Here is a 27,382-nt window from a genome sequence, read left to right as displayed (position 1 = left end):
ACAGTTTAATATCTAAGAAATATTGAACACCATCCATCATCAATCTTTTCTTTTATCAGTCCTGTATTATATTTTCTGCTCTAATCCCTTAAAGCTCTAATCTTATGTGAGTTTCTCTAGGGTGTATTTACGTAAGTGGTTATCCTCCCTTTTTACTTTTGCAATCTTCAAGATAATAGGGGTTAAGCCATACGCTTTTTCCATGTTCCTAATTGACTGCATGTAAGAAATAAGAAGGATGCAATAGAGACACATTCTGAATAGTTTTAAAGGGTGGTAAAGCATGTTAGACTTTATTGGTTTATTTATTATTACTTTATTGAAGTAACTTTATTATGGATGGCTGTCATCTTTAACTATATTTTTATCTTATGTTTATTGGTATTCTGGGTTGATTTTTTTTTTATTCTGTATTCTGATTCTGTATAATACTGTATTTCTAACAGTTTAACTGATTTAATTTAAAGGTGTATCTTATTTTAACGGTGTATCACTTTTCAATGTTAAAATACATCCTTGTATCCCAGCTGAATATGTAGAAACAACTGTAAATGAGACATAATACATGTTGATTCCCCTGAAAAGTGGGCATGTGGTGCTATCAAAACTTGTTGTTTGTTTGAGCAGCCAATGTGTTAGCTTTGGTTCAACTACTGGAGTGACTTTGCGACAGGGCCATCTGTTTATCTGACCAATGGAAAATTGGGGAGTGTTTGGGAATTATATTTGCACTAATGCTAGTGTAACGCTCTTCAGGTTTCAAGAATTGTAAAGGATTTATAATGTTTCTTATGTTTATATTAAGGCCTTTCAGGTGTCTTCCTTGGAAAAGCTGGATCAAATTCTAGCTTCTTGTCTGGTCCAGAAAATGCCGACAGGAGGTTTCCAGGGCCTGCAGTGTGATCAGTCTCCTGCTGGGGGTAAGGGCTTCTCTAGTTTTGTTTAGCGCTTTTAACCCATTTTAGGTCTCACTCTCACCCACTGCTTGCAGATAGCCATTTCTAGATCAGCACGAAAAGGCTAATGCTACTAGCACTTTATTTTACAGTCTGTTATAGGCATGAATAAATGATGAAGTGACCTCAGCCCACTGAAGTGCATTACTGTGCACTTGTTTCTTCGACATGTGCCTCCCTGCCCACATAAATACAGCATGACCCAGATCCACTGCAGTTTAACATGGAGCAATTGGCAGTGTTATTGTGTGTGCACAAAAAATTGTCTGCAAAACAGTGCACAATAAAAGCTGAAAAGTCAATAGGTTGAACTAAGTATAAGAAATAAGAAATAAGTAACTTCTTCTGCAACCTTCTTAGGATTTATTACAGTATATGCTGTCATCATTATTAAGGTGCATTCACATTTACAGTAGCAAAATTGTGCAGGCAAAGGCATTTCAATAGAAATAAAGGCATTTCAAAAGAAATCTGCATGATCGAGCAAACAGAAAGCTGCTTGGTGTCAAAGTGACTTTTGTGATATGAGTGCTTCTTGCATCACACTATTGAGAATGGACCTTTTTTGTCCGCCAATTTTTGCCAAAATTTCACTCATGTAATTGCACCTTTACTGATGACACACATTCCTATTACTTTTTAGCCCTTCCCCTCCAACCACCTCTATCCATTTTGGATGTTACACCCTATTTGAATCACTCAATGAATTCTTGATGGATAAAATCAGGTCCCAACCTACATGTTTTCTTATTGAACACTTAGATTAGGGAATTAAAATGGGATGTGACCTGCGATGCATGTTGACTTTAACATCCTACTCACATGTTGATGCTATAGTGACGGGGGGTCACCGTGATTTTGCCAAGTAAGACATCGTCCTGGATCAACATATTTTGTTGATCCTGGATCAACATTCCTGTCCCAAAATGTAGTCCTTATCCAATCCCTACCCCTAAACCTAACCCTACCCATAACTTTTCCCTAAAATCATACGGTAATGATAGGTAAATAACACTGATGTTTAAGTACTTCACCCTGGTTCTAAGCCTAAACTTGACATAAACTGTAAACATGTCTCTCAAATCTGATTGGTTGATTGGAAAGTTGATCCAGGATCAACAAAGATGTTGATCCTGGAACATGTGGTACTTGGTGAAATCACGTTCACCAGTGTGGTCGGTCTACTGTTGCTGTAGTGACGAACAATTTGTTATCTGTTTGCTTCGCTTAGGGGTGTCGCAATATACCGGTATCGACGATAATCGTGATATTCAAAGCATGAAATATCGACATTGTGTTAATTTTGAGTGTGACAATATACCGGTATTGGCGATGTTTAAAATGAATAGGACTTTAATGATAACATGACACGTAAATACTCCAGCGCCAGTATCTGGTTGACCTCTCAGGTGGCAGTATTGCACCCGCTGACATCTATCAAATAAGAATAAGACGCAGCGCGCGCCCGCGCAGCCACTCTGAGAAGAATGTCGTCTGAGCGAGAGCGTGAAACACCCGAGAAAATAGCTGGGTTTCAGTCACGTGATTATGATGACGATTATGATGACGCGGGAAGGCGGGGCGATTTCAGATGGAGGGCAGGAAGTAAACATGGAGAATACGTCTATGGAGGAAACCGTTGCGGAGAGTCCGTATTGAGTCTAATTTACCTTGATCATTTAATGTCCCATTCCCACTGATCCGCTGAACGACAACCTAATGCTATATAAACACAGACAAAAAAAAAAAAACTGTTGGCATGTTGGCTAGCTAACATACCGTCGCTGCAGAGACACGGCATTAACAGACTCTGCTCCTCCCAAACCGCAGACGTAACGTTACGTTAAAAATCCACTTTTTACGGCGTTGTTCTGTGAGCTTTTTACATTTCTCACCTTTATGAATGACAATCTTTGGTACTCTATAAAAACCCTTTCCCTTTTCTCGATTAGAACGATTGGAGCCGTCGTAAACTACACAAAACATTGATGGCAGATCCTCAGCTATTTCACTTCCTGCCCTCAATCTGAATTTTCGCGCTCTCGCGATGCAGCAGCGTGACGTCACGTGAAACCAACCTATTAAGCTTGCCAGTATGGGAGTTCTTCGGCTTCAAAGAAAACAGCACCTTAAAGGGGGTCGCACACCGGACGAGAAGCGCAGCGCCACGTCTTTAAAATTCAAACACATTATTTTCTATTTATTTTCGAGTTTACACACACCGACAGCACTATTCGTCTGTCCGCGGTGCCAGCAATGGCTCGGATTTTCAGGTGAGATTCTCAATTCATTCAGTTAACGGATGCGCTCAGACTGAGGTAAAGTGTTCAGACTGCAGACTTAGCAACGATTGTATTTAATTGTACAGCACAATCATATCATAGTACAGACATTGGGCCCTATCTTGCACTCAGCGCAATTGACTTTGTACACCGACGCATGTATCATTCGTATTTTGCACCCGCGCAAAGCGAGCTTTTCCCTCCACAGACGCACGTCGGTAAACTAGGAAATTAACTTGTGCTCCCTGGGCGGGTCGGCGCAAAAAGGAGGCGTGTTTCGGCGCAAACATTCCCTAGTGCTATTTTGCAGTTCCAGAAAACAATTGCGCCCCTGACCAGAAAAAACCTAGTCTAAAGTCAGTGGCGCGTTGCGCGTTGTTCATAATGCTATTTTAAGCGCGCATGCTTGGCCATAATGTAACGCGCATACACTTTGATTCTCTCATCAACACAGATGCAGCAGTTTTTATTTTTGCAAATCATACATTATAACAAATAAAAATATTAACACATGAGGGAAATCATTGTGGTGTCCATGAAGATGTAAAAAATGTTTTCGTTTTTTTCCTCCCACGCCTGTTTAAGCGACACTGATTTGGGTGGGTTTCTCCCATCCCCATACAACGTCACTTCTCTGTCTTTCACGGTCCTGACAAGAACGTCGGTCTCCTCGACTATGAACCGCTCCTGGCGCGCGCCTGGTAAATCCGCCGTTATAATAGCAATCCGCCATGCAACATGCGCACCTGCTCTTAAAGGGAATGTGATATGACGCTCTGATTGGTTTATTTCACGTTACGCCCAAACCACACCTATGAATAATGAAGCTACTTCAGACCAACCCCTTTTAGATTTGCGCCAGGCGCAAGAGGCATTTATCCCGCCAGGAAAATAGCAACAGCGCCGGGATCCGCCCACAAAGTTACTTGCGCTTTGAGCTTTGACACTTGCGTTTCAGATCGTTAAAATAGGGCCCATTATCTTAATTTCATAATGTCCTTAAACATAACAATATTGCTGGCCATGAACTGAGAAAGTGTGCGTCCAGTGTGCTACACGCGACGCGGTGCGGAGCTACGCTTCTCGTCCGGTGTGCGACCCCCTTAAGCCCAATCTGCAGAATGTGTACCACCAACCTTTTTACCCATATCCGTGTCCATCACCCTGCGGATTACGCTATTTTACAGAGAGTAAATTGCGATTATTTTACTAGTCATGAAATGGGAAATGTGACATTAACCTGTTAACAGCGGGTTTCTGTTTTCATATGTTTAAATAAAGGGTGATTATTAAATACCCCGTTTTCTTTACTCATTTGTATTTGTATTTGCACTTGATTTTTATGGTCAAATCTGCATGACTTGCACCGGCGCATCAATAGGTTTAAGAGCTTTTTAGTTCCCTTTCGAGGGAACTCGCGATGCGTCACTTGACGCTTTGGGAACGCCCCCAGCGTGAATGCGTCTGAGCATCAATGTCAACTAGTCCAATGGAAAGAATGAGCGTCACGGGCGGGTGACGTCATGACCAGGAAGGCATAAGAGCACATCCGGTGAAACGCGGCATTAGCTTCTGTGTCTCAGCAAGTGATCTGTGTCATTTTGTCTCTGTCTATTTACTGTTGTCTGTTGCGGAAAAGGATGGAAACTAAACAAGTGTACAAACAGTGTGCTTCTCCCTGCCCGCGTTATTTAACGGGTGCGGACACACACGAGCTTTGTGTCATTTGTTTGGGAGTGGAGCATGCGGTCTCAGCCTTCGAGGGGGCTGAGTGCCAGCATTGTGAGATGTTACCGCTTCGCATGCTCCGCTCTCGCCTGTCACTCTTTGATAAAGAGAGTGGGCAGGCTCGCGATCCGCAGGGATCAGGACCCGCGTCTGCTGAGGCAGCGCGGAGAATGCATTCCTGGGGATCGCAAAAGGAACTTTCGGAGGGGTTGGAGACGGGTCCGAGGGCTCTTTCTCCTTCCTTACCCGAGAGATCCAGCGCTCTCCCCCCGGTGTCGGAAGCACGCTCTGCGGTTTCTTCCGCCCGGGGAGAGAGCCCTCCATTACTTCATTGCTCTTCCTCCGAGGAGGTCGATGCGATGAGTTTGGAGAGTGAAAGCACACACATGGGGGAAAGAGATTCACAATTTATTTCCCCAGCATATGATGAGCTGGTGGATGTTATGTCGCGGGCTGTAGATAAATTAAAGATTGAATGGCCATCTGATAAGAGGGGCGCTCGTCCTAAGAGTAAATTAGATGAGCGCTTTTTATCTTCTACTGCTTCATCTCCACCACGAGGGCTTCCATTTTTTCCTGATCTTCACAATGAGATTTCTAAATCATGGAATAAGCCATACTCATCACGTCTTTTCAGCCCTCAAGTTAAAATTTATTCAAAAATTAGAGGGCTGAAAGAGTATGGTTATGAGGCGATGCCCCAGGCGGAACAGAATTTAGCTAGCTATCTCTCCCCTGGTCCCGCATCATCTCTGAAAGCCTCGGCTTTGCCCACTAGACCGCTCAAAGCCACGTCTGCATACTATGGCAGTGCTTCAGGCTTATCAAGCTGACCTGCTGGGGGATCTGGATAATAGTGAGGGAGTTAGTCATGACGATATTCGAGAACTTCGTCGGGCTACCGATCTTTCTCTCAGGGCTACTAAAAAGACCGCCAGAGCAATTGGGCGGTCTATGGCAGCTTTGGTAGCTACTGAGAGACATTTATGGTTGAATCTTTCGGAGATTAAAGAAAAAGATCGTGCTTTTTTGTTAGATGCTCCGCTTGAACCTTCTGGTCTCTTTGGTGACGCAGTCCATACGGTCGTCGAGAGATTTCAGGAGTCAAAAAAGCAAGCGGACGCTTTCAAAAAGTTTATCCCTCGCCGTGTCCAGCCCCCTGGGGCTGCTGGGCGTGAGCAGCCCCAGCCATCTAGCTCATCATATCGTGTGCATCAGAAAGAGAGTGTTGCGTCTCGTGCACCTCCACGTGGAAACTGGAGACAGACGCAACCCTCTCAGCCGAAGTCTTCTAAGTCGAAGCCGGATCTGAGGACCGTTCTTCAGGCGAAGAAGACTTCGGCTCAGAAAAAAAAAAGGTCCTGATGTTCATGCATCAGGCCTGTGAGGACAGCCCCGAACCGAAATAGAGCGGTGTACACCTCATCATACGGTGCCCGTTCCATTTCGGGGTCCTCACGAGCCCGTTCTGCCAACCCTGCCACCCTCGGTGCTTCAGGGCGCAGCGGTCTCCAGCGAGTCGCTGATGCTATGCTGCGGCACAGCATCGGTTTCGCGCCCTCTGAGGGGGGCTTTAGAGCGGCCAGTTCAGAGCGGCTAGTTCCTGCCATTATGTTTCAGGCTCCGGAATTGGCTGTCTCGATAACACCAGAGACCAGCCTCGAGAGGCTGGTTCCCTTAGTAAATTTTCTGGCAGCGTGGAAGCTTCTGCCGAATATTTCTCATTGGGTCCTGCAGATTGTAGAGAAAGGATACAGAATCCAGTTTGGTTCTCGTCCTCCTCGTTACAACGGGGTGCTGCCCACAGTGGTGCATCCCGAGCAGGCTCTGGTAATGGAGCAAGAGGTAAAGGCCCTGTTAGCAAAGGAAGCTATAGAACAGGTGTACTCACCCGACAGAGAGTCGGGTTTTTACAGCCGTTATTTCATTGTTCCAAAAAAGGATGGGGGGTTGCGTCCCATTTTAGATCTTCGTCTGTTGAATCGTTCAGTACAGAAACTCAAGTTCAAGATGCTGACACTCAAACAGATCGTGACTCAAATCAGATCCGAGGACTGGTTTGTCACGATAGATCTGAAGGACGCCTACTTCCATATCTCCATCCTCCCTCAGCACAGGAAGTTCCTAAGGTTTTCTTTCGGGGGCAAAGAATACCAATATCGGGTTCTTCCTTTCGGTCTAGCTTTATCACCCCGCACGTTCACGAAATGCGTGGATGCAGCTCTAGCCCCTCTCAGGCTTCAGGGCATACGTATTCTGAACTACATCGACGACTGGATGATTCTGGCGGAATCAGAGCAGTTGGCGGTTCGGCACCGAGGTGTCGTTCTCGCTCATGTGCAGATGTTGGGGTTGAGGCTCAATGCCAAGAAGAGTGTTCTTTCTCCAGTACAGAGAACCACTTTCCTTGGTGTGGTATGGGATTCAGTGACGATGCGGGCCACTCTATCGCCCGTTCGTGTAGCTGCTATCCTGACAGCCACCAAAGAGCTAAAGCTAGGCCAGTCACGCACTGTGAAACAGTTCGAGAGACTGTTGGGTCTCTTGGCGGCAGCGTCCAACGTGATACCTTTTGGCCTGCTGTACATGAGACCTTTACAGTGGTGGCTAAGGACCAGAGGATTCTCCCCGAGGGGAAACCCACTTCGTATGATCAAGGTCACGCGGCGGTGCCTTCGTGCCTTAATTATATGGAGGAAACATTGGTTCTTAACCCAGGGTCCGGTATTGGGAGCTCTTTGCCATCGTGTTACGATCTCGACAGATGCTTCCCTCACCGGCTGGGGAGCGGTAATGGAAGGCCGCTCGGTTCAGGGTCTGTGGAAAAGTCATCATCTTTCGTGGCACATCAATTGCCTGGAGATGATGGCTGTCTTCAATGCGTTGAGACAGTTTCTCCCAGACCTGAGGGGCCATCATGTGCTTGTACGAACAGACAACACATCAGTGGTCTCTTATCTGAACCGTCAGGGGGGTCTGCGGTCGCGTCCGCTTTGCAAACTGGCGCACCAGATCCTCCTGTGGTCTCTGGGGAAGGTACTCTCCCTGAGGGCAGTGTATATTCCTGGGGACCAGAATATGGGCGGTGGAGAAAATTTGGGAGTTTTACGGCCAAGCAGAGGTGGATCTGTTTGCGTCTCAGCATACGACGCACTGTCCACTTTGGTTCTCCCTTACTCACCCAGCCCCCCTGGGGCTGGATGCTATGGTGCAGACGTGGCCGAGGCTACGTCTGTACGCATTTCCCCCTGTTGCTCTGCTCCCAGGAGTTCTGGAACGAGTCCGCCAGTACGGAATAAGCCTACTGCTTGTAGCACCACGCTGGCCGAGTCGGATCTGGTTTGCGGACCTGATCCATCTCTTAGACGGTCCTCCCTTGGAGATCCCGATCAGGAGAGACCTTCTGTCTCAGGCCGGGGGCACAATATTTCACCCTCGACCAGAGATTTGGAACCTGTGGGTTTGGCCTCTGAGGGGGCCCAACTCATAGAGAGTGGTCTCTCAGCTGAGGCTGCTGAGACCATCCTAAGCTCCAGAGCTCCAGCTACTAGGAAACTATTTGCGCTGAAATGGAAAGTTTTTTCTGTATGGTGTCACCGACATCAGTGGGATCCGGTTAACTGTTCTGTGAACACAGTACTCGAGTTCTTGCAGGAGCGCTTTACGTCAGGTTTATGTCCTTCCACACTTAAGGTTTACGTGGCGGCCATTGCGGCTTACCACGCCCTGGTGGGGGGTACATCGTTGGGTCGAGACCCCCTGATTACACGTTTCCTTCGTGGCACATTGAGGCTGAGGCCTGCAACTCGCACTAGGGTGCCAGCTTGGGATTTGGCAATAGTACTAGAAGGCCTGTCTAGGGCTCCATTCGAGCCCTTAGATTCGGTTTCAGAGAAATTTCTTACCCTTAAGACTATCTTTCTACTAGCTATTTCGTCCCTTAAGAGAGTTGGAGACCTTCAGGCCCTTTCGGTTTCCCCCACTTGCCTTGAGTTTGCACCGGGGATGGTCAAGGCATTCTTATATCCGAAACAGGGATACGTCCCTAAGGTGCCGACCTTGATTCCGAGGCCTATCGTGCTGCAGGCTTTCTGTCCTCCTCCTTTTACATCTGCGGACCAGGAAAGGCTGAACCTCTTGTGTCCAGTGCGAGCACTGGATACTTATGTTCATCGGACATCTTCAATGAGGAAGTCCGACCAGTTATTTATTTGCTTTGGATCACCTAAGAAGGGTCTTCCTGCTTCTAAACAGACGGTTAGTAAGTGGATAGTCGAGGCTATTTCACTTGCATTCGAGTACTCTGACCATCCGTGTCCCTTGGTGGTCAGAGCTCACTCAACGAGGGGTATGGCGGCCTCTAAAGCCTTGTTATTTGGGGTTTCTCTCCAAGACGTTTGTGATGCGGCAGGCTGGTCCTCACCGCTCACATTCGTCAGGTTTTACAGTTTGGACCTGGATGCTGCCCCAGGTTCTCAGGTGCTTAGTGCTTAGTTCCAACAGACTGACACTCAGGCACTTGGAATTCTGGCGTTTTGGGTATTCTCGTTCCCAAAGCGTCAAGTGACGCATCGCGAGTTCCCTCGAAAGGGAACGTCTCAGGTTACTACTGTAACCATAGTTCCCTGAGAAAGGGAACGAGACGATGCGTCACCCTGCCATACTTCCTGCATCCCTGTGATCGGCTTGCTTCGACTTTTTGAAGCTAATGCCGCGTTTCACCGGATGTGCTCTTATGCCTTCCTGGTCATGACGTCACCCGCCCGTGATGCTCATTCTTTCCATTGGACTAGTTGACATTGATGCTCAGACGCATTCACGCTGGGGGCGTTCCCAAAGCGTCAAGTGACGCATCGTCTCGTTCCCTTTCTCAGGGAACTATGGTTACAGTAGTAACCTGAGACGTTCTTCAGGAAACATTCAGACAGTGTTTCGCTCCAGTTTAAAATCAGATATACTTCACATTCTTGTCTGTCTTCACAAAATTTGGCATTCAAATATTGAGAACGCAAGAAGTAAAAATGCAAAAAAAATTAATATCGTTTAAAAAAAAATATCGTGAATTATTTTGGCCACAATAACCGTGGTGTGAAAAATCTAACATCGTGACAGCCCTAGCTTCGCTTCATTTATTAAATTTAACAGCTGTGAATTGCACACATATATTTTTGACGCTTAAATTATGTTCTTAATTATGAATTTATGAATTAACGGCCAGAATCAGAATTTAAAATGGACTGAATAAATCTATCTCTACGAACTTGATGTGCGATGCCGTGCTGACTGACATATGCGCATTAATCACTTTCAAACGCCCGGAGGACGATGAGAGCGCAATCCAGATGATCCAGAATTGCACTAGCTGGAACCCAGCATCTCTCGTCCGGACCATAGCCCTCCCAGTCTACCAGGTATTGATGACCTCTACCCCTTCGTCTGACATCAAGGAGCCACCGTCAAGTCAAGTCAAGTCAAGTCATCTTCATTTATATAGCGCTTTTAACAATGGAGATTGTTTCAAAGCAGCTTTACAGAGATAAACATACAATTTACGGTAACAGAGATTGTTTTGGCTTTATAGCGATTTTGAATAATGTTATTTCCGGCTAAAGTTGGTTTTGATTGATTCACTTCCAGCAAAATTATCATTTGTTATTACATTAGGGGCCACTAAGACGACGGCGTTCTCTCTAAACAGACTTTAAACGCGAACCTGTGACCTGATGGCGTTCACATGCGCATTAAAAATTGATTCTATAGTTATATTCGTTTGAATATGTGTGCGCAGGTTTGTAATTTCCCTACAAACCATGCCTAAACAAACTACTTGTCTTGCCTATAAATTTGATAGAGAAAGGGGGAAACGTCCCATGTAAGCTGGTGACCCCTCGATGAGTCTAGGGACAGAGGTCTGGGGCTAAAGGGGGAAACAAATGACGGGCTTGATCTTAGAGATATTCTTCATCTATATTTAAACGGGGTTAATTTGAGTTGAACCAACATCGGTCTGAGCACCTTAGTGATATAAAAATGATCCAATAAATTTGGGCCCCAGTTTACGTGAGGGAAGCCTAAGAGGAATGTCCTGGGATGATAACCAGACCTTATGACCAAACATGTGGGGCTTAGTAAGGTGACGGTCCGTCGATGCCTTGTTCCTGTTGCCAGTCCGAATCACTGCTTCTCTGGCGATCCTCCATGTACGGAGGCATCTCTGAATAAATGCATGCACGGACAGAACAATGGCGTCAGATTTTTGAGAGGGGAATAACGGTTACTGGTAGGCTAAACAGCACTGGAAGGGAGACAAACCCATAGATAAAACCAGGAGGGATTTATGCACGTACTCGACCATGGTTAATCTGGAACTCCAAGATGACGGTTCCGCAGACGCCACACAGCGCAAGACCCTCTCCAGATCCTGGTTAGCACGATTGGCCTGACTGTTAATCTGCGGGTGATACCTGGAGGATAGACTCGCAGTTGCCCCAAGCTGTCGACAGAGCTCTGTCCAAAACTTAGACACAAATTGGGGACCCCTGTCAGTGACCACATTCACCGAGACGCCATGAATACGGAAAACATGATCTAAGAGAACAGATGCTGTCTACCTCGCTGTGACAAATTATTGAAAGTCAACTCATTTAAATGGAGCACTTTTAATTAGATCTACACTGTCAAACTTGGAAATGTATTCCACGGAAATTATTTTATTTGGTATAACCTAAAATAATAGTTTAGACTGAGTAAATAAAACCAGTAAAATAAAATGTTACAACATGAAGCACATTTTTTAGGTCACCTGACAAAACGGCATTGATTTTCTTTACCAGAGTGTAGCTCAGAGGACATTCCTACTCTCCTGCATTTTGCTGCCCAGCATGGATTACGAGATCTGGCTAGTGCTCTGCTGCAGTGTCCTGGATCCCGGCAGGCCCTAAAGGTCTCCAACAGTCATGGAAATACGCCGTTGGATCTCGCACATGTACATGGACACGAGCTCTACATCCTCCTACAGGAGTCATTGGTGAGTGAAACTTCTGAAACATAGTTATTAAATTTTTTTTTATCAAAAAAAATTATTGTCTGAAGACAAAAGTGTCATTATTCAGTGCAGTTCAAGTTTTGTTCTCATCCGATAGTGTCAGTATAGTCATATCAATAATATTATTAAGTGTCCCCAACAAAGCAAGCCAAAGGTGACAGAGTGATAGAAGGATATAAATGAAATGGATGGATGATAGAAATGGAGAAAAAGCCATGGAAACCAGGCTCAGTCAGGGACCAGTTCTCTTGCCAACAGTAGATAAATGGACATGGTGTTATATTGATAACAGCTGACAACGTCCTTGTTGTTTTATATTGGTCTGTGATTGGTTCACACACCAACAGATTTATATATCATTAGATAGGGTAAAGTACCATTTCTCTGTTTTGCGGTAAAATGCTATAGATTTGCACTCAAATACGGAAGGCTTATCATTCGCGGAAATCAACACAGTCTATTCATTATTACGCAGACGAATGTCAGCTTTTTCATAGAAAAAAAAGTAAGTTAATACCTTAATCCATTCCGAAGCTATTAATAGATATGTCAGGGGTGCGCACTTTGACGCTCTAGAGTCAGTCGACTTTGAAGGGTTAACGAGATATATCTAAACTCTCCACACCTTATTACCTTTTTGGTTTACTTCTGTTGGAATGATACCTTTGTACCAGTCGCACTGAGACATTTCAAATGATACCAAACATGTATAGTGTTGTATGATAATTGTTCACATTAAACCATATACATTATTGGGTGAATTTTAGGTGATCTTAGCATGAGAGAGAGAAGGAACGGGGGAATGGCGGGTCAAGGGAAAGAGATGTAGATTAGGATGATGCTTAGGTGAGACTTGCGTCTCGAATGGTGATACTAATTTCAATAGAGAGAGTTCAAATGTTAATTTGAACATTAATTACTGCTTAATGTTAAGCAGTTGCATGGTTTGCAGATAACATCAAAATGTTAGCACAGCTCTCTGCACAGCCCCATACCCAAGTGCAAGGTTTGTCCATTGAGTCAAGTGATGACAGTGATAATGCTGTTCCCGAAGAGGTCTCTTCTGAAAACAGTGACTTTATTCCAAAGAGGAATAAAAAATAAAAAACATTTAAGAAGCCAAAATCAAAGTCACGTGCCCTTAGCTCAGACAGCAAGTCTGATCCTGCTGTGAGGAAAAATATGCCAAAGCCTGCCTTTAACACACTTAACAATGATGACCTAAACCCTCCTGAGATACAGTGTGGTCTAGCATGTCATCAAAAATGCTGCCTTTTCTGCACAGACACACTCCAAATGGCTGCGTTCCTTCTCAGGAAAAGTACCAAAGCTCCCAGATGAAGCTTACTTTGATACCTGGTGTCTTCATGTTGACCTTCTGTTGCAGGATTCTCTTCCAATAGATATCCAGCGAAGGAAAATCCTAGAAAGCCTCTTACCACCAGCTTCCGATGTGGTTCTAGAGCTTGGTTCTCCAGCTCGTCCTAGAGACTACGTGAAGCTCTTAGACTCTGCGTATGGGTTAGTTGATGATAGGGATGAAATCTTTGCCTGATTCCTGAACACCAACCAAGATCCTGGTGAGAAAGCATCTAGTACTGCGGTTAGGAGAAATGGTGTAAAGCAGTCATTTGCAGATATTTAGTTGCTGAAACAATTTCAGCGTGGCTGCTGGGATCATTCGTTAATATTTACCCTTCAGCTGGAATCCAAAGCCAAGATACAACCAGACTTTGCAGAGCTTTTGGAAAGAATGCAACAACACGTAGGCAGTTCGAAGCACAAAGTTCTAATTCACATACAATCTGTTGTTGACATGTCTCCTTACAGAGACTCAAGTGTGTTGCAGACCTATATTTCGGAAACAGAGGCTTTGAGAAAACAGGTGGCTGATCTCCAGATGCAGCTTAGATCCGCCAAATCTAAGAAAAAGAAGAAACATAAGTCCAAATTAACAGAATACCCAAAGACTGTGACACCTAAAGTGGAGATGCAAGCTCAACAAGTGTGGTGAAGATGGCCACATAACTAGGACATGTAAAGGTTCCATCAACAAAGCGAGTCTGGACCAAAAGTACAAAGAGCTCAAGGTGAAACAAGATGAATGGAAAGTGAAAAAGGGAGTGCCATTAAACTGGACGGGGTTTCAGAAACGTGACATACTAGGGCCCATTGTAGCAAAGAATGACCCAATGAACTGAACCAAAAAGAAGCAAGATGTCAAGCTCACTCAAGTCTTCCTACTCATGAAAGTGAGTTAATCTCTGGCATAATCTGTCCTAAATGCATAGCTGATATCATTTTTGAGGGACAAGTTTGCAACTCGCTTCTTGATTCAGGGTCACAGGTGACCACTGTGTCCAAGTCTTTTTGCGACACATATTTGTCATCCTCTCCATTCCTCTTTCTTAATGATCTTATTGAAGTTGAAGGAGCTGGGGGACAGACTGTACCATACTTGGGCTATACTGAAGTTAGCATACATTTCCCAGAAAAAATTGCAGGAAAAGCTGAAACAGTCTCCACACTTGCACTTGTCATTCCTGACTACAAATTCAACGCTGAATTTCCAGTACCGGTTGGCACCAACACCCTTGACATATTGTTTAACCCTCTGGGGTCCAGATGTTTTCTGGGTCCTGGAGGTATGACATGCTCTGACATTTGTGCTTATGTCTGTTACTTGCAGAGGCGGCGCCAGGGGGGGTCTTGGGGGGTCTCAAGACCCTCCCAAAAAATGCTTTGACCCCCCATTTGACCCCCCACCCCCTTCCTGATTAAAAAATATATATATCCGGGATAAATATTTAAAAATGTTTATCTTCAAACTACGCAGAACAATAATAATTAATAATTTATTCGACATACAAAATATATAAACATAAGAATCACGTTCCCTCTAAGCTGCGCGCGTGCGCGGTCGTGCACTTCTGATGCCGCGGCCGCGCAGAAAAGAATAATATGCCACGCGGAGGACTGACGCGAAATGTGTGGGGAAATCCATTTGATTGAATGTGAGAAATAATTGCAGTGCTCAAACTGGTGAGTGCAGTTAACATGTTTCAAAGAAAGAGAATGATGTGAGCGCGTGTGATTGGCAGTGAGTCGTGTGTGCGGACCAAATATCTCAATACGAGAGGCGACGAGAAACGCAAAGACATTTGAAATAAAATCACAATATCATGTTTTAAAGAAGAGTGGTTTGATTAAAGTGGTGGAAATAACGGATGATGGACACAGAATGGTAACAATTACACACCCACCCGCGTGCAAACTCAAAATACATCATTAGTTTACATAGATTTAAATAGTTTCAGGCATGGTTAGATTAGGCTACTATAAAAGAGTTCACATATTGACTTTTCTTGAAAATATTTAGCTATTAGATCTAGCTATTTACAGTAAATGCTTCAGTTTGTTTTCATATTATAATAATATAATATGAAAACAAATTGAAGCATTTAAACTATCACTTCAAATACTTCAATTCATTTTTTTATATTATATTATATTGGGCATATATTTTATTATATTATAAGCCTAAATAAAGAATCTCACAAGGGTATTGTTTAGGGCTCACTGCCATTAAAAAGTTTGAAACCCCCTGCTAAAGAAAATATAGGCTAGGAAATTCATAAGCTATAAACAATCATTTAACTTTGATGGTTTAATGCTGCCTGTACAATTAATTGACTGTACAAAAACACTTTATGGATTTCCTAAACCATCTCAGTGTAACAGCTTAATTTTCTTTTATAATATATTATATTATTGTAAAGAATTGAACTGTCCTGCAGAAGATTTTGTAAATAATTTTTCATAGGAATTCTTAGTATAGACTGGAAACAGAGGACACCGAGGAATTGGAGGATGAGGAGGATACTATTTTGTAAATATGTTTTCTGTCATGGGTGTGGCTATGGCAATTAAAGTTTGAGCATATTGTTTGCAAACTGCAATTGATTAATTAATTAAAAACAAAAAACCGTCGGTGTGTGAATGGGTGAATGTGAGGCAATATGTAAAGCGCTTTGGTGGCCATTGGGTCTGTGAAAGCGCTATATAAATGCAGTCCATTTACCATTTACCATTTGTTAAGTAGCAGCAATATGCAGTTATTAGCCGTGTCCACTGTATTTTTTGTTGGTTTTCATGAGACCCCCCTTGAAATGACCAGGACCCCCCATTGCCCCCCCAATCAAAATTGTCTGGAGCCGCCACTGGTTACTTGTGACATTTTCATGGCTAAAGTCTTATTAAAATGTATTCAGCACAAACTCTGCTACAATAATATGTCAGCAGCATGTATGTAAAAGTTTGTAGTTTTGAGATAATGACATTTATGCGTGGTTTGTGAAAAAAAAAGATTGTCACTGAAATAAGGTCATGAAACCCATACTGATTATTTCTTCACAAGACTTTTGAAAATTGTATCACGTAGCCTAGAATATTTGCTTCAAAACTATATGAAAATCATCCTGCATACTCATTCAGATAAAACAATATATTGATTTAAAATTTGTAAGACATGTTTCGTGTAAGAAAGGTCTATGCGAGGAGGGCATGAATCATTATGAATACTGATATTGTTTCACACCTGAGAAAGACCCTCCCATCATGGCCCTATCAGGTGCTATAAGGCCCTATCATTATGAGGAACATTGCACAAAGAATGAGGAGAGGTGTAAAAAAAGGTGTAAAAGACTTGAACAGTGTTGTGAAGCTGCAGTCCTCGTCAAGTCTGACTAAGGGAACTCTACATTGCAATTTTATAAAATAAAATTGCATATATATATATATATATATATATATATATAATGAACACCAGGTTTGTTGTGACTTGTAGGCATATACGTGTAGGGCTGCACAAAATAATAATAACAATAGCCTATAGCAGGCGGCCTATAAATCGTTATAAAGGAACACTTCAGTAACACTACACTAGAGAAAAATATATGGATTATCATATATTACTTCATAGCTGCCCCACGAGAGGGACTTGCGCCAACATTCGGCCACTCAACGGCACATGGCACGCTAGAGGAGTGGGAGGTCTGTGGGGGCTGGCCCAGCGGAAAGAGCTCCCACTGTAACCCTCTGGTCTCCCAAAGTGTTAACAAGACCCGTGGCTCTGCTATGAGAAGGACTCATACCTCTGTATTAAAGAAGAGTCACGACCGCCGTGCCAACATGGACATGCTCTTGCAGTGAGAGCATGTACCATCAACGAGCGCTCTCTCAGCATGCTGTTTGCCCAGGCACGTGAGATAGCGATCATGGCCGTCAAATGAAGTCAGGAAACGACCGCATCCAGAAAAACACAGACAGAAAAACATCTTTAAAAAGACGCTCGCCACCTGCCTGCTCTGAACGGCAAAGCACCGAGAGGTGAAACGCTGCACTTATCCGTGCACAGCAGGCTGGATGGGAATCCCTGCTGGATGTGCCTTCACACCGGCAGAGAGATGAACTGCTTTCAAAGCAATAGCTATTTTTGGAGATGAACTCCCCTTTAGCAATTAATTTAGCTGTGCGCTCTTTCTCTGAAGAAATGCTTTCATAGAAGGAAGATTGGAATGAGTGATCGTTGTCACAACCGCTTGGCCCCAAAGCAAAATATGAATGAATTTATTGTATATGTGGGTGGGTGTGACTCAGCATGCAAATCTCACTGGTCAATGTCCATTGGCTCGTTTAGTTTGCACTTGGAGGTGATTGGGCTCCCAGGCGAAACCCTATTACTTCAGTATCAACACAACGTCGAACGTGACTGACTGAATGGGAACAATAGGCTACTGTGCAAAAGCCTGTACACGTTTGTATTTTCACCAAAAAATAAATGGTTTTAAGCCAGTTATTTATATATTTTGCTGTATTGTGTCAGTAGGAAATATCAACAAGTGAGCAAGTGTACCTAGGACACAAGCTGTTTTAAACGCAAAGGGTGGACATACCAAATATTGATTTGATTTAGTTAATAGAAGTTAATTGATAAATAAAATCTATTTATGACATTATTTTTGAAAGCTCTTTACTTTACAGCACTTTTACACAAGTGCCTAAAACGTTTCACAGTACTGTAGCTTTGCTGGTAGGTTTCTCCAAGTGTCTTGGAGACGTTGCCGCAGTTCTTCTGGATTTAGTCTGAGTTTTTCTGTTTCTTCATGTACTGTAATCACAGACAGACTCAATGATGGTGAGATCAGATCTCACCTAAGCTATCTTCTCTTTATTTAAGTAGTAATAATAATGTGGCAGGGAAAATGAATACAAATAAGGGTGAAGTTCAGAGGGATGCCCAATAATTGCCCACAGGAACAACGTCCCAAAAACCTAATAAAAAGCAATTTCTTTCAAATTATCCATAGTTAACTGCTGTAACAGGACTGATGTACTAAAATTTAACAAAATTAACAATTTACCCTAATCATAAGTCTGCTATTAACTTTTGAATATGTAAGCTTAGTTGTAAAAGTGGTTAAAATGTTATTTTGCATGTTGATACATTTCACATTGATTATGAAACTGTAGTTGAAAGGTATGAAGAGGTATGAGAGAAGTTACAGTTTAGCTAATACTGAACTAATGCAGTTATTACTTACTAATTTGTTAATCAGAGTTTCTTGATAGTTAATAGTAGTTACTAGAATGTTAATTTTGTGTTATTCATTTGTTCACCATATTCTAAAGAAGTGTAACCCTCTCATTCTCTCATACAGATGGTTCTCTGTATGGGTTAATTTGTGGAGGTTTTGAACTGGGGAAAAAGCAGAGAAATTGTATTGCAGTAATTATTTTTACCATGCAAATGCTCTGTTGTTGTTATGTCATATTTTCCATAGATCAAGGGCTGGTTCACAGATATCTTTTACATTCTATTTGGTAAACCTTTGTGCAAGAATTGTATAAATCATCACAAATTTCACATCAACAAACATCAGGTCAGCTCCATTACAGGGCCAAGCACTTTAAGCCCTTCAGGGTAAGCTTTGCAATGCTGGTCAAAAATTAGCTAGAAACTGACAAACAGTCAAGTCAAGTCATCCTCATTTATATAGCGCTTTTAACCATGTAGATTGTTTCAAAGCAGCTTTACAGAGATAAACTTAATAAAATTTAAGGTAACAGAGATTGGTTTGGTTTTATACCGGTTCCTGAATAATGTTATTTTCCAGCTAAAGTTAGGTTTGATTGATTCACTTACGGTGAAATGATCATTTGTTATTGAATTAGGGGCCGCTAAGACGACACCGTTCTCTCTAAACAGACTTTAAACGCGAACCTGTGATAAATGCTGATGGCGTTCACGTGCGCATTAAGAATTGATTCTATAGTTATGTGCGTTTGAATATATGTGCGCAGGTTTGTAATTCCTTACAAATTCCTTAATTCCTTACAAACCATGCCTAAACAAACGACTTGTCTTGCCTATAAGTTTTGATACAGAATTTTATTTTATTCTATAACTTCGGGGTTGGTACGTGAACCCTAATTTCCACAACGCTTTATCTGTATACTGGAATAGGGATCCTCCATAGGGAGAGGCTAGTTGGCACTTCAGCACTGCGTTGAGCTGTCAGAAACATTTTGCTTAAACAAAATCAACATTTTGAAGTTTAAGTATACCATTTTGAAGTTTAAATATTCCATTTTGCATTTAGTGGAGTGTTATGGATGAAGGCGGTCTCTTTTGACTAAAGAAAGTGTTATCTGTGCTAACTCCCTTAATACACCACATAATATAAATTATGTTAAATTAACTTCAGTAAGCTTTCAGTGACAGCTCAGTTTGCTTTACATTAGCATGTCACCTCTAGAACATTACACCCCACACTAATACAACTCCCAGTGTTGATAGACCCAAAGTACCAAGAACATCGGAAATCTCGAATAACCTCAAATTTTAAGTTTAATGCTGCCATTAAAAGAATATTATCCATTTTATAAGGTAGACATGTTTTGCAGGAGTCCAGCATAGCTTTGGGTTGACATGCACTTAGTATGTAGGTTGAATCCTGAATGGAGAGGAGTGGAATTGCTTAATGTTTGTGCATATTTTGCATATTGTCTTTAAGTTTGCCCATATTGATACGAGGGGTGGATTGGTTTCTAAGGGTCCTTCAATGAGTAAGTTTGCCCATATTGTCTTTAAGGTATTAGGTTAAACTTAGTTGGCTTGCTGTCCACTGATGAGGGGCTCGATGAAGCAGCTTCAGCTCGAGCTCTGATATACTGATGAATGTTTATATGTGAATAAAAGCCTAAATTACATCTGTTCATCATATAAAGTGACCAAGTCTCTTCAGAAAATTTGGACAAAACCACTCAATTATTTTGGATTAGTTTATGAACTTTTTGAAGAATCAAAATGTTAGTTGCAAAGCTATCAATAGAAGGACTGAAATTGCTCAGATTGCATTAAAAGTATCTTTATTTGTGTTCCAAAGATGAGCAAAAGTCTTACGGGTTTTGAACAACACGAGGTTGAGTAAATGATGACAGAATTTTCATTTTTGAGTGAACAAACCCTTAAAACGATCAAGAAGAATAAACGGGTACAAAAGAACGGAAAAAAAGATCCTCGTCTCGACTTTCTCAGAGAGAGAACAGTCTCCCTTTACATTTGAACATCCATGGTTTGTTCCATCTTTACTAATGATCCTTCATCAAACAGCCATTAAATTGTATTGCGATTTTAGTCCAACTGGAGCACAGTCATTGAATGAATGCATTATTACCAGCAGGATACTGGCATGGCACTGAGATTTGTTTGATATTTGAATAACAGCCTCACAGCATCCTTCTCTGTAATGTTTAACAGTGGGGGCTTTCAGTTAGTGTATAATAGTCAAATCAACTTTACACATTTCCCCTATAAGACATTTTAGCTTGCTTTAAAGTATATCGTTGTTGACACTTTCTGACTCAAATGACATATTCACAAAATAGATGAGTAACATGGTCTTATCACAATTCAGCTGTGGGCTTTTTGGTGCAATTTGGATTTCAAATATGACCATTTTTGCATGCTAATAAATATAACTGTGATTTTATTGAGGTACATTTCCATTCTCAGTCACTCAAACTGCATTCACAGAAAAACTTTGTGTCACTTGGTGTGATGTGATGCCACAATGAGGTCTTTAAATGTAGTTTTAGGAAGGGTACACAATATAGGTTTCCATATGGCAGAATCCATATTAATGTAAATAAATGTATTTTCATTGGTAATTAATGACACAGCATAATTTGTGTTGAAATAAATGGTAAAATAAATTTGTTTTGATTTAAAAATCATAAATTAAAAAGCTATAGAGGGGGGATTTTAACCCCACTGAAGCCTGAAGCATGATATAGCTAGTGTTAGGGTAAACTTTATGACCATTTGGCAATGTCACCATAATTGCTGCTTGATTGAAGAGAAATACATATTGATACATAGAATCACATATACTCCAAATATATATATATATATATATATATATATATATATATATATATATATATATATATATATATATATATATATATATATATTGATGTCTCATTGTTCCCCTCTCAATCACATTAACATGTCCTGCCCAGGTCAGATGTATGGCTGGAAGGAGAAGCAGCAGGCAGAAAGGAAAATAGCTTATTGCCCTATGAAATGTTTTAGAGTTCTTGCAATGCCTTGTAATTCCTGTAGAATGGCACTAATGATGCAAAGGTTATGGCTTTGATTCCCCGAGTGTCACAGTTCTGTCACCCTTGTCTGGGTTTTCTCTTGGGTTAGTGACAGAGCTGTGACACTCCCGGTTTGTCATGTGTTTGTGTTTGTCTGGTCTGTTGTGAGCACATGGCTGTCATGTTATTTCCTTGTGCCATGTGCTCTCCTGTCTATTGTCTAACCCCGCCCTTCTTATCGCGTTATTGGTTAATTTCCCCCACCTGCCTACCTTGTTACCTCTTTTGTTTGTTGCCCTATTTAATCTCCCTGTGTCTGCAGTCCTGTGCTAGTTTGTTGTACAAAGTTACGTGTTTCTTGTGTACCTTCCTGTTTGTATCAGAGCTTTGGAGTTTGTACCTTGCCTTTCTGTCATTTAATAAATTACTCTGCAACTGAATCCTCGTCTCTCGTCAACCCAAATCGTGACACCGAGAAAATCCCAATAATTTGCTTCGGATTAAAGTTTTTGGCAAAAATTAAATACTAATATCTATATATATTACATTTTAGGAGGAAGGTTCTTATTTGTCTTATACACACTTTGTAATTGACTCTTTGTCATTGATTGTCAGTCTCAGCTGAAAGAGTTTTTTTTAGCTTACACTTTAGTCATGCACTAGATCAGATGTGTAACTTTAGGACAAGAGCAGTGCCATAAACATGCATCTGAAAACATGGTTATTAAAAACTGAAACTGAACCAAATCATTTCCAAATATAGTTTTAATAAGCAACATGGTGACTTAACCCACAGCTTGGTCTTTTTTATTGCTTGTCTGTCAATCAGTTTGATGACATGTCAGATTATTTATCTAACAACAGAAAAATATTTAAATTATTTATCACAACAAGAGAGCACTTGTGGATAAATGATAATGTTACACTCATGTCCAACATCAAAGCAGCTGTCTTTCACAACCCCTCAACTTGTGATGTGTAATTAGCTTGTCTTGTTTATCTGTTAATTCTCCCTTTCTACTCTAATGAATATATTCATAACACTGAATGCATAATGTCCATAATCAATATTGAAGGGAAAGAAGTGGAGGCTATTATCACAAGTGAATAGTAGCAGGTTGCTAAGGAACAGTAGACAGAGAGCGGCAGTAAGAAAGAAGTGTGCATTACACTTAAGTTAACACTTTGTAGTGTGCCTACTATCATCATTTTGTATTTATTGTTTTAACTGTTTAAAATTGGTTGAACTGACCAACTTTACAGTCTGTCAGTAAACGACATATTATCTTCTCTTTTCTAATACTCAAGCTAATTTAAATTCAGATCTGTATCATCATAGAAGACCTGGGGCCTGTTCTTCGTACGTCGCTAACTCACTTAGCTGGATTTGATTGTTGGCGATTTGGCATGATCTTGGATTGTTTGGTTCTTCGACGCTCATCCTGGACTTGCTGTCATAGCAACAGGTGCGCAAGCTTGAACCTGCTCGCGAGCAGGCTTATTTCATGTTAACAGGATTAGATCGCGGCTTTTTAAGCGGAGCTGATACGGGAAGTCTTTTAGCGCAGCGCGATAGTGTACTTTTTGAGAGATATCATTTTTCTCATGACTCGTGAAGATGTCGTTTACATCATTAATTTGTTGGAAACGCATAAATGTTCGACTCGTCGGAGTCGGGGTTTAATAACAGTGCAGGCAAGTTACTATTGCGATTCTTATCCAGATTAGTATTATATCAAATTTTAAAAAGGCAGTTGACTGACTAAAATCTCTTAGATGGTGTGTGACTAAGTTCCATATCACAAATATGGCCAGGATCTGTGCATGACTCAAGAATTTTCAGAGATTTATGCACATTATTTGAACGTGGTAAGGAAAAATATAAATATCAAGCTCACTGTATTACATACACGAATGCTTATCCTAACAGAACTGAATTTTTCCATTAAACAGGTGATTACAACAGGATCCTGCTTGGAGACAGGTGTTTTATGACCCCATTCCCTGACCCAAACCCCAGACCAGTTACAATGCAGCTCTAGCCAGGACAAGGGCACACAATGAAGTGAACTTTAGCCAACTAAAGTATCTGAAAAGTCTGAGGGTTGCACCTGACAGGGCCTGTGACATTGCATGGGCCATATTACACAACATTGCACCATCAGAAAAAATATAAAACATTTCATTAATGTTTAATAAAAGACAAGACAAATATGCCTTAGTTCCTTGATTTTTATTTTAATTGTTCTTTGTAAAGAAAAGCCAGTGATCAAGTCATCTTTTGCCTGCAAATAATATATATTGTACTCTGTGTGAAATAATATATTAGCACTTACTCTGAAGTTCCTATTAAGCAACTCTATCTCTAGTGCCAGTTTTTTTTTTCTTTAAGTTGTCAAGTATTTTCAAAATACTCTGTTTTCTAGGGGTAGGGGTAAACCTGTCAAACACATGGCTTATGCATCAAAAATTAAAAGGAAAAGTACAACACTGCCCACCTCTGCATCACTGCTTTGTGCAGACTCTTCTGTAGATGTGGACTCCTGCAACTCATATTAGAAATAATAGGTACTCAAGTGTAAATTAAGTAAAGTTATTTATGCACTTAAAGATACCTGAGAGGGTTTCTTCACTGTCCTGTGCATTTTGGGGGGGGAAATGGGCATTACAAAGTGTTGTAGCTACTTTCTTCCCTTTTGATGTAACATTAGAAAAAGTCCACTTACTGCACATGCTTCAGCCACTTGCTTGGGAACACATAAAAGTGTTGGTGTATTGTTTAATACTGCACAAGAGAGGAAAACACAATTTCATTACAATGAAGTACACTGGGGGGAAATGTGATCAATAACTCATGGCAACATATTTTTTTTTACATTAACTATGTAGTTTCACAGTCACACATGTAGACTTTCACAAGTCAAAGCAATTCATTGCTACTCAAGGTTTAACAGCTGATATGACTGGACAGCCATTTGGATTATAGGCCTACTTAATTTAATGCAGCAACAAATTATTTTACAGTGTACTAGGATCATTTAAAGTTAATTTACCAGCAGTGAAGGTGTTCTGCTCCTGGCCTCTGGCTGTGTGTCTGAGGAAGAGCTGAACCCAGGGATGCCCTCCACAAGGTTCACACTCATCCCAAGGGTCAGCTCTTCTGCCTGGGTATAATGTGGGGGTGCAGGACCACCACCTGTTTGTTTTTCTTTTCTTTTTTCTCAGCCTTTTTCTTGGTTGCTTTTATAAACAGGCAAACATTTATTAACAGTGCCTTTTTAAAAGAGATTAGTTAGTAGAAATTACTATTATGTAGAATATTCTAGTACTTCACTTTTACTTGTTCCCATGTTCTAGTAGTGGGTGGTGACTCTGACATTACAATGAACAAAGTTATTAATTATTTAGAAATTATTAAAATATCAAAATATAGACTTTAATAAGTGATAAAAACATCTAACTACAAACTTAATTTGTCTGCTACGTTTTGCCAGCCCTCTCTCTTGGCTTTTGCACACTTTGAGGTGTTCCCTGGCGTTTTAATTAAGTTTTCAAATTCTGCATATCCTTTAAGCAATAACTCTTGCTCTTCTGTGGAGAAAAAAACTGAGCGCGCTCTTTGGCCTCGGTGAGCAGCCAATAGCAGCGTTGCTGATCAATGTTTCTACTATCGATACATATTCCCTTTTAACCCAGCGCATGAACGCGCAATTATCTCAGATAACTCAATCCAGCTATACTAATCATAACCGGCAGGAGTGTTCGAAGAACCTAATTAGCCGGATCATGATGAGCACGATGATATTATCTTGGATGTCTCGTTTGATCTCGGATGTTTTAAGCAACGTACAAAGAACGGGCCCCTGATGTACATCAAGCAGTTTAACCAAACATTTTACTCTTTTCTAAAGCACTTGCAAAAATGTATGTTACTTTGATGTTTAAACATTTAACAAGTATTGTGTTGATCTTTTTGGTCAAATATATGCTATTTTAAAATGTTGTCATTTGTCATTCATGTGTCATTAACAATGTTCTCATAGGTTTTTGATGACAATGATGGCAACACTGACACCGGTGTATATGAGTTGATGGGCAGAGCAGGTATGTTAGTGAAAATATGATGAATACTTTGTATATTTAAGCAATATCATGAGCAAGAGTGCTATTCTTTCGAATATCAGCTGATACTCAGACCAGTAGCAAGTGTAACATTGCTTATACAATTCCATAAATAAAAAGTTGCAGGTTTTCTTTATTTAGATGCAATGTTGAGTTTTGTGTTGAATTTGAACCACTGAATTTGTGGAAGTTAATTTGTAAAGCGAAATAAAATGGACTGAAAATTTCTCATCAAATAAGTTGTATTTTTAAACAGACCGAATATTTTTAAAATTAAGTCTTAAAGGTGAATATGGATTATTGAATTTTTAATACTGAAAATGTTTCTGAAATGTTTTGATTTGAAATATTCACAGTTTAAATATACGACCATGTTGAATTTCATCCAATAAAAATGCAAGCCCTAAAAATACAATTAATTTGTTTTGTACAATTACATTAATTTTTTTCAATTTGTGCAATTCAACAAGTTTTTTTGTTTCAAACACATTTGTCATTATTTTTAGTCATTAGTTTTGTGGTACATCACCACTCTGTGAATAACTCACCCTAAACATTTAATTTCATGTAGCTGAATGATATTGTGTATCACAACAGTATAGGTAAAAGTTTACTGGGAAAATTCAATACTGTAGTACACATAAAAATAATATGCACATTTCTATGTATACAGTACATGTATTTTGTTACATGTAAACATTCCCATTTGCATGTCAATTTTACACACTTCTTACATGTAAATCTTACATATATAGTGAACAAAAAAAATGCCAGAAAATGACCTCCCTATATATGCTTCTAAACTTGATTGGTTGATAAGATTGTGATTCCTATTTTATTACTATAGCAAGTCATTTGCCAATTTTACATTCCATCTCATATACATTTGGAGAACATAAATGTATGTTGACAGATTTTGACAACTGAATTGATCATTTTGCATGTGATGACTCACTCAATGAAATAATGTTTAGAAGTTGTGACAACGTTACTGAGAATCAACTCGTCAGTTTTGATTAGAAAGTCATGTGCATTTAGTTATTGAGAACATTTCTATTTTATGCCAAAACACATGTAACACACAAGAAACTAATTGTTAAAAACAAGAAATGTATTGTTTTGAGAATTTCATTTGAGAATTGAGTCAAAGCAATTGTGAAACACAGTAATTTATTAACTTTTTGGACACAATATTGCCAGTTACTTTGTTTATTTTTCCTTTGTCAGTGAACATATTGACAAAAGAAGCCACAGCAAAATTAACCGCTGCTCCTCTGAGCAACACACAGTGGTGTTTCACCATGAATGAGCTTTTTTTTTTTTACAAATCGAATGAGTGATTCCAATGGCTCACTCATTAAGACAGTCATTCGAGTATTTCTCTATTGGAAGGCTGTGTCTTAGTAAGACGGCATATCTCAGTTCCAACATCATCAAGCATCTTAGAAGGCCTTCTCAATGTGTAGTATCCCTGGAAGGAAGCCTTCATTTCACTTCCTTCATTCAGCATATTTTGAAGTGTATCCTTCACATTCTCATGTAAATCCTTTACCACATTTCAGTCACGTAAAATAATTTGCGGA

At 40.8% G+C, this 27,382-nt stretch overlaps 1 protein-coding gene across 1 annotated transcript in view; it reads left to right on the top strand.

Annotated features, from left to right (window-relative positions):
• Positions 1 to 27,382, top strand: part of LOC130076851 (B-cell scaffold protein with ankyrin repeats-like) — a 76,919-nt gene that overhangs the window by 31,032 nt on the left and 18,505 nt on the right. Inside the window, exons 6-8 of the mRNA XM_056242123.1 lie at positions 806 to 920; positions 11,800 to 11,993; positions 25,721 to 25,781. Of these exons, the coding sequence (XP_056098098.1) occupies positions 806 to 920; positions 11,800 to 11,993; positions 25,721 to 25,781 (370 nt within the window). The remainder of the gene's footprint in view (positions 1 to 805; positions 921 to 11,799; positions 11,994 to 25,720; positions 25,782 to 27,382) is intronic.

Source organism: Rhinichthys klamathensis, unplaced genomic scaffold (assembly GCF_029890125.1).
Source record: "Rhinichthys klamathensis goyatoka isolate OS25496 unplaced genomic scaffold, OSU_Roscu_1.1 h1tg000695l_1, whole genome shotgun sequence".
NCBI lineage: Eukaryota > Metazoa > Chordata > Actinopteri > Cypriniformes > Leuciscidae > Rhinichthys > Rhinichthys klamathensis.
Note: the sequence above shows the minus strand (reverse complement) of the source record. Positions and strands in the feature narration are given on the sequence as shown.